The 14,322-nt window shown below is 50.4% G+C and overlaps 1 protein-coding gene across 2 annotated transcripts; it reads right to left on the reverse strand.

Annotated features, from left to right (window-relative positions):
* Window positions 1-1,660: 1,660 nt before the first annotated feature.
* Window positions 1,661-11,023, reverse strand: SYNPO2L (synaptopodin 2 like). 2 transcript variants are annotated; one of them, XM_081074169.1, is made up of 4 exons: window positions 10,797-11,023; window positions 9,487-9,638; window positions 8,506-9,020; window positions 1,661-5,324 (listed from the first exon to the last, which is right to left on the reverse strand). In XM_081074169.1, the coding sequence occupies exons 1-4, from the start codon at window positions 10,899-10,901 to the stop codon at window positions 3,160-3,162; spliced, it is 2,937 nt and encodes a 978-aa protein (XP_080930295.1). In that variant the 5' UTR covers window positions 10,902-11,023; the 3' UTR covers window positions 1,661-3,159. The 2 variants fall into 2 exon arrangements, with proteins under 2 accessions (XP_080930295.1, XP_080930296.1); XM_081074170.1 differs by lacking the exons at window positions 8,506-9,020; window positions 9,487-9,638; window positions 10,797-11,023 and adding an exon at window positions 7,293-7,562 and having other exon boundaries at window positions 1,667-5,324.
* Window positions 11,024-14,322: the final 3,299 nt, after the last annotated feature.

Genomic DNA, 14,322 nt, shown 5'->3' on the forward strand with positions numbered 1-14,322 from the left:
GAGGCAGGCAGCAAGTAGGAGGCAGAAATGCAAAGTGGGGGAGCAAGAACCTGGAGAACATGTCCCGAGAGCCACTCAGAGCCAGTCCAGGCCACAGCTGGAGAGACATGTGGGGGCATTTTTGGGTGGGAACGCTTAAGGTGCTGTGTATGGAGAAGGGAAGTCTGTTCCCAATGGAACTACTCTTGGAAAGTTCCTGGATGGTTTGTTCTTTCCTCTGGCAGGGCCACATCTCGGCAGCTTAAGGGACCAAACTAACCAAACCCAGTGCTTCCTAAGCTGCAAGGGAAGATGTGGCGAACTTGACCGGTTTCTGCCATTTCACCCCGTTTTGCTGTTCGGGTGCTCAGTTCAGCCTGTTCTGCCAGATAGATGTTGGCGTCTCCCTGAGCAGCGCATGGACTTCTGCCTTACTAAGGCCTCACTCTCTGAGATTCCTACTTGGGGTTTTCTTCAAAGGGAACACACACCCCAGAGGATGTGGACGGTCCCATTCGCATTGTTACCGAGGAGCCTCTGGGAAGGGCCACTGGCTTGAGAGCCCCCTTAGAAGAAGCGTGTCATTTGCCTAGCCCCTCCTTCAGTAGCCCCAGGAGCACCCTGGATCCCCCTCTACCTTCTTTTCAGGTTCTGGAACCAGCTGCTGCTGCACATCTGCTGCAGCCACCACCACCCTGTTGTGGCTGCTTTAGGAAGCAGCGTTTGTAGCTCCCAGAATACCCCTCTGTCCCTCTGCGAGCTCTCTACTCTTCCTGCCTCTGCCCTTTCCCCATCCTGAACTTTTCAGGTTCATGCCAGGGCTGAAAGGGCTCCCTGCCCCCTACAGTTGGCCTCTTTCCAGATCAGTTTAGCATCCAGATCCCTCGTCTTTTGTCCTCCTCCATTTCCTCCCAACCCAAAGAAGCAATTAGAGGAAAAAACATAACTAGCAAATGGTGATTTCATCATCCCTACCATCCCCCCCTTGAAAACAAAAACAAACCAAAATTTTGGTCTCCTGTGATTGAATACCTAAAACTACCAAGTGGGTGAAGACATATTTAACCTATGCTCTCTGGGTCCTCCCTTTGGAATTCTGAGACTACTTGGGAGCATCTGGGTCCTGAGCCTGGTTATTGGCACACATGTGCCCCCTGCTGGTAAAACTTGGGCAATGGCACTTTCCTTCTTGCCAGTCCAATGCTAGACTTCTCCAGTGCCGTCTCTTTTTTCATTAGTCTCAATCCACACTGTCCACCCTCTCTCTAGTTCTTCTGTCTCCCATCCCACCTTCACCTCCAGCCATTGTTTTCTCACGGAAACATGGTTGCTTCCTCCAGGGAGCTAGGAAGTGATGATGGCAAAAGGCTCAGAAGGCCTTTTCAACTTCTCTTAGTTCTGTAAACTGAGGCCTAGTTCAGGAAGTTTGGAGCAGGGTTGATTGAAAGAGGGAAAATCTGGATGGGGAATGTAGAGAGAGCGAACCATGGGAGTGGTGTAAGTGGCTAAACAGAATTGCTAGAGAAGAGCAAGAGACCAAGGGGTAAAGGGCAAAAGGGTGAGAAATAGGAGGGCTGGAATGGAGAAAGAGATCAGGAATCAGGAGATCAGGGGAACGAGTTAGAGAAGATCAAAGGGAGATCAACATCTGGGTATAAACCTAGAAGAGATGACAGCAACAGAAGGTATGGGGTATAAGTTTATTCTTGTGCATAAATAAACAAAAGTACTGTGACTCACACCTAAAATGCAAATGAACGATCAATTTCCAGATAAAGCCGCAAGCGTGCCCCATGGTCTTGGTGAGAGGGGAGTCCATAACACTCTGGGATTAGAAATGAGGACCTGAGGCTGGAAAGGGACAAGAGCTACGGTTTGAGGGATAGGGTAGGATTGAAAAGAGGTTTGGCTCTGGGTGTTTCCTTGCCCTTTCCCAGGTGGTCAGGACAAGCTGCAGAAGACAGAGGGACAGATTCAGAGGAGGTAGCACAGATACCAACTGTTCTTTCAACACGCAGCACACATTCTCACATCTTCCCACCATCACCCCCTTCACTCTAACAAATATATTCTTCTCCCTCATTTCCCCCCAACCCCCCTCCTGTACATGGTTGTTTTCTCGTTACCTCACTTTACTCTCTGCCCACACTGCGTTCTCCTTCTCCCTCACTGGCTCCTCTTTGTGGCTCAATCAATTACATTCATTTCTGCTTTGCTCCTGGCTCTGCCTCACTTTCCACACCGTGGCTCTTTTCTTTCTCCTTCCTGTCTTGTGTTCATGAGGCAACGAAGCCAATGATTTGGTCATTCTCAGAGGATATTTTCTTTCTTTTTGTTCACTTCCTGGGTGCTTGTTGCTCAGCAGGGGCCTCTCAAGTTGCTAACTTTCTGAAATCCTGAGGAATTCTTAGTTCTATTCCTGGTCTAGCTGGTATAACTCAGTCCATAAAACTGCCCTGGCCCTCCAAGTCTTCTCATACTCCATGAGTTTCACAAGATGCTGTGTACCAGCTACAGACACTGGTCTTTAACTCTCGTGAATCTCTTTCCCCTCACTACACTATCCATGTAGGGACCCACCTTTAATAGCACAAAGGTAAGACCCACATTGGGCCTTCAGATCTCTCCTCTTACTCTTGCCTCAGACAGAAGAGCACATATATGTACACACACTTGCACATACATATGCACACATACACATCTAGGTATATGCCAGCCAAGCTTAGGAAAGAAGAGTGAGAAGTAGTGAGTGACTTAGTACAAACAGGGGTCAATTCAGTTCCTTTGCTGCCTGCCTGGGGGTGAGCTTCTTGCCTGAGGTCTCAATGGTAACTTCTCTGTGTGCTTCTCATTGAACATCAAAATGAGGCCCACAGAGAAAAGCACAAATGTAGAGAAATAGAGATCAGTGGGGGAATATAGGTGGAGAGACCTAAAGACAGAGATCCTGGCAAGGAACTGCAGAGACAAAGAGGAGCGCAGATATAAAGGCACAGATATTAGGTTGGAAAGAAGCAGGAAGGTTGGGAGCCAGGAGGAAGCCAAGGGATGGGATACCAACTCCAAAACTATCTCTGGCAGGAGGGAATTTAGCCTCCAGATGCTTGAGAGAGGGGGTGGATTGTGTAGGAGAAGCAACTTTAGGAACTGGATGTTCCACCTCTCCTTGGTCCTGGGAGCTCAGTGGTGGCCTGCCCCAGGCCTCCACACATGAGCCTGCAATCCTGTCCTTGTGGCTGAAAACCGAGGCCTGGCTACCTGGAAGCCACAGGAGCTAGGGGAGGCCCCAAGACCCCTGGGAGACTCTGGAGGAGGGGCTGGGCTAAGGACAGGGGCTGAGGCCAGCTCTGCCCTCCAGACAGGCTCATCTAATGTAGTGGCTGCTCGGGGGGCAAGCACAGTGGGAGCCAGGGGCTCTGCAGTTGGCTGAGGTGCTGGAGTGGAAAATCGCCGTATCTCCTGGACTCGGGCAGTTTTGGGGGGCCCTGAGGAGGTGGGACCAGGAGTCTGGGGAACCTCATCAAAACAGAACATGGCAGTTTTAAGTTGGTAGGGTTGGTGCCGCATGAAATCCAGAGCCTTGATGCCCTGCTTGGGAGTTGCCCGAGGCCCCTGGGATTGGGTCTTACTAGGGAGTGTTCGGGCAGCTTGGGGAAAAAACGGTGAGAGCAGAGGGTTGTAAGCTATAGGAGGTGGGGCACGTATGTTGGGTGAGTATTTCCAGGAAGGGGGCAGTGAGGGAGTAGGAGAAGGACTTCGGGGTCGAGGGCTGAGGCCAGGACTAGGTGTAGCTTCCACCACATACCTGTCTGCTCGGCTCTGCCGCTTGGCAAACAGCTCCCCACCCCTGCCCTGAAGCCTTGGTGGCTCAGGGATTCCAGCAGACGGGGTAGCCCCATTCACCAGCCCATCAGTGAACCCTCGAGATGGGGGTTTAGGAGCCACTGGGGGTGGAGTCTTAGGAGTCATAGGGGGCGGGGTTTTGGGAGCCATTGGAGGCGGGGTTTTAGGTGTCACGTGAGGCGGGGTCTTGTAACTCCTGCCCCCTGGTGGCTGCATGAAGTTGCAGGCTTCAGCCCCGAGGCTCAGAGCATCCTCCTCTGGACCAGATTCAGCACCCCCTGCCCGGGGTTTTTCATCCAGGTTCTGCACCAGCGATAACAGCTCCGGGTTGGGCGAGTTCTTCGTCTCCTCGTTTCCCGGCCGGAACATCTGCTTCCGGGTCCCCCGACGCCGGGCCTCCTGTAGGATGCCGGTGCGAGCAGCTGGCACAGAGATGCGCTGCTCCCGAGCGCTGGGGAGCTCGGGGGCCGCGGGGCCTGGAGAGGGCGCCTCTGGGCGCGCAGCGGGTCGCAGGGGCGCCGACAGGAAGATAGAAGCGGTGGACGTCATGGCAGCTGCGCTAGGGAGAGCTGGGGGCTCAGGGGCTCCTCCTGGCGTAACAGGACGATTAGGGGCTGGGATATACAGAGAGCTGGTGGCCGTCATGGGGCCCGACGAGCGTGGAGTGCTGGTGGAGGCTGGCATGTGGCTGGGAACCCCCGAGGTGAAGCTGGGCTGAGGGGTGGGTCCCTGAGGAGAGGACAAGAAAGGCGGTGGGGCAGGACTGAGGCCTCCCAGGCTTTCATTCGCTCTCTTGGGGGCCAGGGGCCGGAAAATAACCGAGGTGGTACCTGGCCGCTGACCTTGTAAGCCCGGGGTAAAGGGCCTGGCTGACCGGTTAAAGATGCTTGGAGCTGGGGTAGGGCCTCCACCACCTAGGAGTAAGGGTCTGGAGCTGGAGAGAGGGACCGGTGAAGGGCTGGATGGGAGCACAACTGCCTCCGGAGGAGCACTCTGGGCCCGAGGTGGTGACTGCAGGCCCTTCCCGTTGAGCATGGCTGCTGGACCATCCTGGGCCAGCTCCTGGGTGCTGGAGGCTGTGCGCTGGCGCTGCTGTTCAAAGAGCTGGACCCCTCGCCCAGAGGCCTCACTCAGCTGCCCTCCCAGCCCTGAGCCCGGACCCTCTGCAGCACCTGAGCCTGGCCTGGCCAGTTCCATGTCCAGATAGGGGCTGTCCCAGTCGGACTGGTTGGTGAGGCTGCGGGCGTCGGAAAAGGCCTCCTCGTCCAGCTCGGACTCACTGGTAGGAGGGACCCCGTCTTCTTCCTCCACAGTGCCTGTCCCAGCCACAGCCCCAAAGCTCACTAAGGTGTATTTCTTGGCTCTCTGCCGTCTTTTCTTAAACATAAGCACCCCCTTGGAATGGGGGTTAGGGGCTGCAGTTAGCAGGGATGCAATCGTCCGGCATTTGGTCTTGGCCTCCTTCACACTCTTCTCTTGGAGGCTCTCTGCCCGTTGCAGTTCTGAGGAGGCCAGGAGGGAGAACCGTCAGTGAGCCTCTTCTACTCCTACTCCCCAAGTCTTTCATCTCTACTCCAGCCAGCTCCCTCAGCCCTCCCACCTCCTATCTTTTCACTGGCCAGACCCACAATGTCTCCTGCCTGTGGCAAAGTCCTCCGACTTGGGGGCAGAGTGGAGGATGAAAGGTGAAACCAAGGACAGTTGAAGGGAAGGCAGAGTCGAGCTGGCTGCCCTGACACCACTCTGACCACAGCTCTCCTATCCTTTTTACCCTCTACTCTGCTCCTGTCTTCCCGGAGATGTGTTCTTACCCACTTCACACACATTCCTCCCCTGCCTCCCTCCATTCCCAGCTGGCAATGCAGGGGTGGGGTTGAACCAGGGTCACTTCCCAGACAGAAAGATGAGACAGGTCCCAGGGAGAGAAAAATGAGAAGGGATACTTTTCTCCCACCATAGAGACCACAGTAGGGCGCTTCTCAGAAAGTTTGGGACTAATCCCCTTACCCCTATGATAAGGACACAAAGGACCCCTTAGCAACAAAAATCTTCATTCATAATTCCACCCCTACCATGCATTCCAAACCATATACATTCATAGAAATAACTCCCACCACACATCATTTCAACAAGAATATAGGTCTAGTAAAAGCCAGTTGTGGGTATATTTTCTCATGTACTTTTCACTCTCATTTGCAGAGACCCCAGCTTATGAACACTCCAGTTCACACATGTATGTAAATACATATATCCCTGCACAAAAACTGCATAGAGTCATTTGAATATATTCACACACATGCATACTCCAGGTAGCCCTTCCCAAGTTCCCCCTGCAGAGACCCTTTTGCTAACAGTTTGGTCAAAACTTTAGAGCTGAGATAGGCCTTCCAACTGCCAGGGCACTCTGTGCCTCATACCCCTGCTACTCACAGCCAGGGATAACATCAGATCCAAGATGCAGGAAAAGCCAGAGTGCTGCTCTCCAAGGCAACCTTCCAAATCTTTAGGATAACTCAAGGTCACGTATAAATATATTCACCTTTTCCCCCAGCTGGCAGTGGGAGTGGGGTGGTCTTCTTTAGGGGTCAGCCTTCTAGGAGGTGGAAAGCTCGGGCAGCCACTACCAAGCAGGCAGGAGAGGTCTATGTATTAAAGGAAAGGAGGGCAGGACTTTTCATGCCATGTGGGGCCTGGGAGGTGGGGCCACGAAGTGGGAGTGGCTGCCGTGCTGCTGGGACCCTGCTTTGGACATGGATACTCTGATCCATGATCCCCAGTTCCTCCCGAAAAATTCTTGAAATTCCATCTACTTTCCACTCAAGATACCAAGCTCTTTTCTAATTAGGGCTCTCATTCCACCCATCCCAACATTTATACCACAGAATAGAACTGAACGAGAGACAGGCTCTGGAGTCAGAGTTCGGTTTAGGTTTTTGGTTCATGAGAGAGTGTTACTTCACTGAAGTTCAGTTTCCTCATCTGTAAATGAGAATGATAATAGCTACCTCATAGGGTTGCTATGAGAATTAAGTGAGATAATGTTGGTAAATTTAGCATTTAACGACAGCCCTAAGTCCAACTGTGAGTAATCATTACTATCAAAGCTTTCTTGACACTAACTACACGTGTATACAGACACTTTCTTGTTCACACACACATATTTTCTCCCACAGACTCCCACATACAAGCCTTAATATATCCATAGATTATTCACACCTCTCTCTCTCTCATACACTCTCTCTCCATGAGTTTTCTATAACTCATATGGTCACAAACCCCTTTGACACGTGACCATAGCATCAGCCCATTCTGAGAAAGGGGTCATGAAACTTGCCTTAGAAAAGAAGGAAGAGAAAGGCAAAAAGAAGAAAGAGATAAGGGAGTAAGACCTTTGCCAAAGACCTCCCTTCCTAAACTGTTGATATATTCCCCTCTGTTCTAGAACCCTCTTGGCTATTGGAGGGTAGTACCTGCATAGAATGGGTCCTGGACTGCAGGAACTTGGCCTGAGGCTTTGTCAAAACTTGCTTGGCTGAAGGGCTCTTGGCTGTTGAGCTCAAACGTCTCCATGCCGGGAAAGGCAGTGTTGGCTGGAGCAGGACCAGCTTGAGCCACCCCCCATGCCTTTTAAAGCCCCTTTGTCTTCTCCCCAGAGCTGGCAGCTGAATGAGCTCACTATGCTATTTTTGGAGCCTGGCCCCCTCCCTTCTCTTGACTGCTTTCTCCACCAGCCCTAGTGTGATGGACACGGGCACCTGCCTGCCCTCTCCCCCACCCTACCCCACTGGACAATGAGGTCTGCTTGGCTAAAAATATCCCCAAGCCACTAACTACAGTCTCATCCAGCATGATGGGAAGGGAGAGGGTGCTAAAATGAGAATTGGGGATAAGCCTTGACTCCTGGTTATGCATCTGGAATTTCTTTGTGGTATACTGGACACCCTGTCATGTCCTTAGCCTCTAATCCAGACTTAAAGACACAAAATTCTATGGATTGGGAATCAGAATGGTGGAGGGGAGCAACAAGAGATGAGAACTAGAGGGGGAATCCGAAGATTTCCAAGGTGACAAGAAAGGTTTCTGGGAGAGAGGCATGGGAGGCATAGGGAGAAAGTTCACTCTTAGACCTTGTTCTATAGCCCACATCAAAAATAGCAGAGAGCTTGAGATAAGTGGAACTGGCTTTTTCTGGCCAGGCCCACATTCTTGCCTGAGATAAGGAGCTGAAGATCCCTCCCCTACCATTTCCTAGGGACTCATGAGTATCCCATAGCCTCCCAGGCCCCAGAATCCTAACTGAACTTACAAATGTCAAAGGTGCCTCTGATTCTATGCCTGCAATTAATAGCCCTGCCCTACTTCCAAATAGTCCCCTGCCCTATGCCTGACACCTATCAAAATTATAGCAACAACAACAAGCAAACCCTGCTTTGATTCATGTCTCTTTCCAACTTCCCTACTTACCCTGTTCCTGGGTTGGGTTGAACCACCTGTACCCTTTTGCCATACTAGTTCAAACAGCAGAAATAATGAGGACCATGAGATTAATTATTTTCCCCTCCTACTCTTCTCCACTTGTCCCCAAGACTATATCCAAGGGAAATATAAGGTATGGTTATGAAGGGTAGATTTAGGGTTCAGATTGAAAGATCCTGACCAGGGGGAAAGGGTTCAGGCACTCACTGGCTTGCTTGGCCTTCTGGGTGTAGGTGGTAGTGAGATCTTCTGCCACTGGGTGGGGAACAGGCCCCACCATCGGGATGAGATGAGGGCCAGGCCGGAGGGGGCCATGGGGCAACAGCAGGGCCTCGGCTGGTGGTGGCTGAAGGGTTGCTCCATCCTCCCAAGATGGGGAGCTCACACGGCTGTCACCCTGGCTGGAAGGGCCCTGGACAGCAGGTGCCGGCTCTGCAGGGCTGTCAGACAGGTAGACCTCATCGGGTGGGGCTCCTGGAGGGCTGGGCCTTGTGGAGCCTCGGCGGCGGGGTCGGCGGGGCTTCTCCTGGGTGGCAGGGCCATCAACGTCACTGTCTGTCTCTCCATAGTAAGCCTCACTGTCCGGGGGTGAAAGGAGGCTCCCAGGCTGAAGAGGCTGGGGAACTGGAGCACCAGGGGGCTCAGGACTCAGCGGAGATAAGGGTGACAGCACCTGACGCTCACCAGGGGATGGAGATCGCAAAGGCCCTTCATCCTCTACCCTGGGTGGGAAAGATGACAGAGCTTGAAAAATGGGCTGGATGACTGACAGCTAGAGAGATCTGAAGAGGATGGGAGAGGGAGAAAGAGGGAAGGGGAGAGAAGGGACTGGCATATAGGAGGAATGGCTGGGCTGAGAAGAGTGAAGATCTGAAGACAAACTGGAAGGCAAATGTGCTTAGAGGGCTCTGAGTGGAAATGAGCTTCCCGGAAGATGTGATGATGAGACAGGCAAGGGATTGAAGGAGGCCCACACACTCAGATACCCACCTGACACCTCCATCCCTTAATCAGATACATTCAAGCCCTTTGGGAGGCCTACACTAACATCTATACTCCCGCACTAATGCACAAGCAGAGATGGGTCCTTGTTAGTTGCTGAAGCCAGGCCCGTAAGGCACAGAGCTGCCAGACAAGGGGAACCCTGGACTAGGGGGACGTGGGTGGTAGGGTAGGAGGAGTCCATACCTCCGCACAGTGAGGACCAGTTGATTCCCTGAGGCATCAATGAGGCTCATGGCACTGGCATGAGAGAGGCTGGTGCAGGAGACTCCATTAATGGCTAAAAGCTGGTCCCTCTCTCGGAGTCCTGCTCTGCCAGCTTGGCTCCGTCTTCGGATCTGAGAAGGTGTTGGAGGAGAGACTGTAGGTGAGAGAGGGCCTCCAAGGGGGAATAGAATGAAAGGAGTTGGGAGAAGAAACACCCATGTGTGGGAGGGATTCTACTTTGCAGGGTAAGAAAGGGTAGAGAGGAGCATGGGGCTGCAGTTACGGGGGCCTATCTAGAAGGAAGAAGATACAGGGTGCATTATATAAGAGGAAGTAGGTTAATCATTGAATGAGCACCTTGGGGAAAACGGCAGCAGGGCGGTACTGCTGCCCTGTTGCAGAATGGTGGTTTTCCAAGTTTGTCCTCCAACAGCAATATCTATACGAGCCAATAGTTCTCTCCTAGCCCTTGGAATCCCAGGCTCTATTATCTATGTAGTCGAGATTTTAGAACAGTATTCCAGATTGGAGGGAATCCAGCAGATTCTGGGAGACTACGATTATGTGTATGTATGTGTATGTGTGCCATGGTGGCTATTACTTATTGAGTGCTTACTAAATGTTAGGCATGGTGCTAAGCATTCTACATGTAGTATTGCATTTAATCGTTAGAATGGTTCTATGAGGTAAGTACTATTATCACCCACATTTTATAACTGAGAAAATTAAGCCTGTATGGTGAAACCAAAAGGGTAACAACTTCCTCTGACAGGCCAGATCTTGCCATAACCCTCCTAGCACCAAAAAAAGAGTCTTGCCTAGTGAGAAAGGATCTGGCATAGGGAAAGAAGAGCACTGAAGGCATGGGCAGGGCAGGGCAGGGCTGGGTTGGGCTGGGCGAGACAAACTCAGCTCATTACATATCAGCTTAGTTAGAAATTAGAACCTTCCCTACATTCCTGGAGTTTGGAGTAGAGGAGGCACAGACCCAGGGGAGCAAAGACTGGCTGGCCAGACCTGGGCCTCTGCTACTATGGCGCCACAGAGAACTGAGACACTTTTTCTCTGCTATCAGAAACTGGGATCCCTTTTCTAACAGCCCCCCAAAAGAAGCCTGTGGTGACACCACTCCCCCACCAAACATAAACACGCTTCCCTGCCCACCTATCCACCCCCACTCCTCTTCAGAGATTCCCACTTCTCTCCCCCATAAGCCACCACATGGTTCTTCCCAGGTATCCTTAGGTTCCCCCTTTCCCTGAAACCTCAACATAGGGGCTCTCCCTTACCTTGGACACCTGTAAGGGTTTCCTCTGCTCGGCCCCCCCCTGAAGTCGGAAGCCCCAGGGGGCTCCCCCTGACAGTGTGACCAGCACCTCTTCCTCAGCACCCATCGCTCAGCTTGGCCTATGGCCCTCGGAGTTTGGACAGTGTCCCAGGGAGAGAAGTCGAGGTGCTGGTACCCCGTCCGGCCTGTCTGGCTGTCCTGCTCCTGCTGCCCCAGGCCTTCCCCCCCACACCACAAACCACGGGCAGGCAACTTGGCCCTGGGATCAGTACAGTCCAGCACACGTGTCCTGTCAATCGGAGTTGTGCTCAAAATAGTTGCCGGCTGTACTCCTCTCCCTCCCCCCGCCGTATTACTCCCAGAGCTAATTATAGTAAAAACTCTGTCCTCTCCTGTCCCCCATTCTACTGCATGGGCCTTTGACTCAGGACTCAGAGTACTAACTTTCTGGGCTCTATAACTCATGTACACCTTTTCAGGGACTGTGCCCCCTGATAGGATCATGGACTAATTCCAACTGCTTTCCTCCAAAGCTCATTTCAAAGTGGCATCATCAAGCGCTTTGATTCCAGAGGGAGGAATGGCTGGGAACAATCCACAAGTGCAAGCTCCCTAGAAAAGAGTGCCCCTTTTCTGCATGAATTTACCTATTAATCAAAATGGAGATCTATATCCCATTGCAGCGCTGGGTGCAGTGTAGAGGAATTCTGATTAGCCCCGCCCCAACCGAACTGTTCCCTCTTCCATAAAGCCTTTCCTGTCCATTTCCCGAGACTCCCTCCCTATTCAATAGGGCTTCCTTCCTCTGGGCAACAGATGTATCAACATATTTATATTGTGGTACTTCTCACGCATTATAGTCTGTTTATATGACTAAACAGTACTCAATAAATGTTTGCTGAATTACCCCTTACTATACATAGGTGATCATGGAAAGGTGAAATAGATAGGTGTGTATAAACATGCCAACCCATGTTAAAAGTAAAATTCCTAATTATTTTTAGGTTTCCATTACATGAATGTGCCCTACGTTAAGAGATCTCTTTCTGTTATAAAACATAACATTGTGGTGCTGTAATTGCAATTATCAAAGGCTAGTTTCCTGGAATAGCTGTTCTGCTAGTGTGCCAAATGCTGTTTGCCTTGGTGTATGATGTAGTCACAGAAAGCACTTGGGATATAGAGTCAGAACTGAACTTGGATTCTCATTCCATCATTTATTAGCTGTATGTCCTTGAGCAGTTACTTGACCTCACTAGTAAAGAGTATCTAAATATCCATTCATTCATTATTCAAACATTTATTGGCTGCTAGCTACCTGTGAGCCATTGTGCTGTACCAGTGGCTTTCAATTAACCCTCAGAACCACCTGGAAAAAAATTTTTAATTGGGGAATGTGGGGCAACAGTGTGTTTTTTCCAGGGCCCATCAGCTCTAAGTCAAGTCGTTGTCCTTCAATCTAGTTGTGGAGGATGAAGCTCAGCTCAAAGTGCAGTCCCCGTTTTCAATCTCTATTTGCAAGGGGCTCAGCCCACCATCCCACATGGGAATTGAACCAGCAACCTTGTTGTTAAGAGCTCGCGCTCTAACCAACTGAGCCATCCAGCCAGCAGCTCAGCGGCAGCTGTTATCTTCAGTCTAGTTGTGGAGGGCGCAGCTCATTGGCCCATGTGGGAATTGAACCGACAACCCTGTTGTTCAGAGCTCGCGCTGTAACTAACTGAGCCATCTGGATGCCCTGGAAAACTTTTAAAGCTACTGGTTTCGTAAAATAAGACAGCATATAGATTAGATGATTGTGTAATGAAATAATCTATATATTATATAATGCATATCTATATACCTCTATATAATATATAACATATAATATATAATATATTACATATATATACTATATATTGTGTATATAATATATATATGATTCTCACGCTTCAGCCTTAGGGATTCTGATTTTATTGGTCTGGTACCTGGTATTGCCATTTTAAAAAGCACCACAGATGACTCTAATGTGCAGCCAAGACTGAGAACCAGAGTGGGGATACAGAAAGCAATAAAATGCAACACATCGGCCTCTATCCTCAAGAAACTATGAATTTAGGCTCTACCACTCACTAGGAGTGCAACCTTAAGCAAGACAGAGGATACCAACTTTCCTATGCTGATCTGAGAGTAAAATGCAATACATTATGTGAAAATGCTTAGCAAAGGGCCCAGCCTATAACATAGGCGCTCACCACTGTTAACTGAATTCGGCAAATTACTAACCTAGACTAGTGGGTCTCAGTCTTCAGTGTGCAAAAGGAATCATCTGGAGGGCCTATTAAATCATAACTTGCTGGCCCTCACCTCCCGAGTTTGTGATTCTGTACATCTAGAGTGATTCAGTACGTCTTAGAAATGTCTATTTCTAACAGGTTCTCAGGTGGTACTGATACTGCTGACCCCAGGATCACACTTAGGAAATCACTAACCTCGACTCTTGAGGACAGGAACCACCTGCCAATTTACTAAAGCATACTTAAATGCCTAATACAGCTTCCAGCACAGACTACAAGTGCATTTTTTAAATGAATGAACCACTCTGTGCCTCAGAATAACTAATATTTACTGTCAATAACAAGAGAGCAAGTACTTTTTTTCATTATTGTATTCCCATAACCAAGGACATGGCGTGGCACACAGCAGTGCACAAAGATGATTACTAAATGAATCAATGTAAAAAGGGATTAAATGAAGTCACGTATGTTTTTTAAAATCCTACAAAGATTAGCTACAAGTATTGTTATTCACTAGGGGTGATAATAATTACTCCAGAAACTGGCGATCGTCCACATGCTGGGGGCACCCTGAGAGCAGTGATAGTCAGGCTCTGACATAGGTCTGCATCTAAATCAAGGCGCTGTGTAAAAGTGGTTAACTGGTAACAGCTGACCGTCACTGAGCGCTGGCTCTGGTGTCAGGCAACCCATGGGACTTGCCTACATCCATCCTTTCAACAGCTATTAGAAGGACATTTAGTATTCACTCCATTTGACAGATGGAAGAAACTGAGGCAGAGATTAAGTTGCCCAAGCTAGCGAACGAGAGAGCCAGAACTGGAACATGTGAAGCCCGAAAGCACAGTTAGTGACCTTTACCATCAAGCGTTCCGCAAACCTCATAACCCGCAAAGGTCGTGTTGAGAACAACCTCGAAGACGGAAATCAATGGGGTCAGGGGTCAGCAGGAAGTGGCTACGGGACTCCAGGTCAGAGGTCACTAACCTGTCACAGGCGGATTGAGGGGTCGTTACTAAAGATAGTTTGACCTAGCTTTCACAATCGCATCTTAGCTGGTTGGACGTTAAAGTGACCAGGACATCTGGCGGGGGTGAAGGGGAAGCGGAAATGTATAAGAATCTGTGGAGCCTACCAGGTGACGGCCACGATGGGAGCGGAAAGTGGCGCATGCGCAGCATCCGGGTTCCTGAGCGCGTGCCTACTGTAGACGTGGCAGAAGGAGTGGCCCAGCCCTGGAGCGTGGGGGTG

The sequence above is a fragment of the Rhinolophus hipposideros genome (assembly GCF_964194185.1).
Source record: "Rhinolophus hipposideros genome assembly, chromosome: 15".
In the NCBI taxonomy this organism is placed as follows: Eukaryota; Metazoa; Chordata; class Mammalia; order Chiroptera; family Rhinolophidae; genus Rhinolophus; species Rhinolophus hipposideros.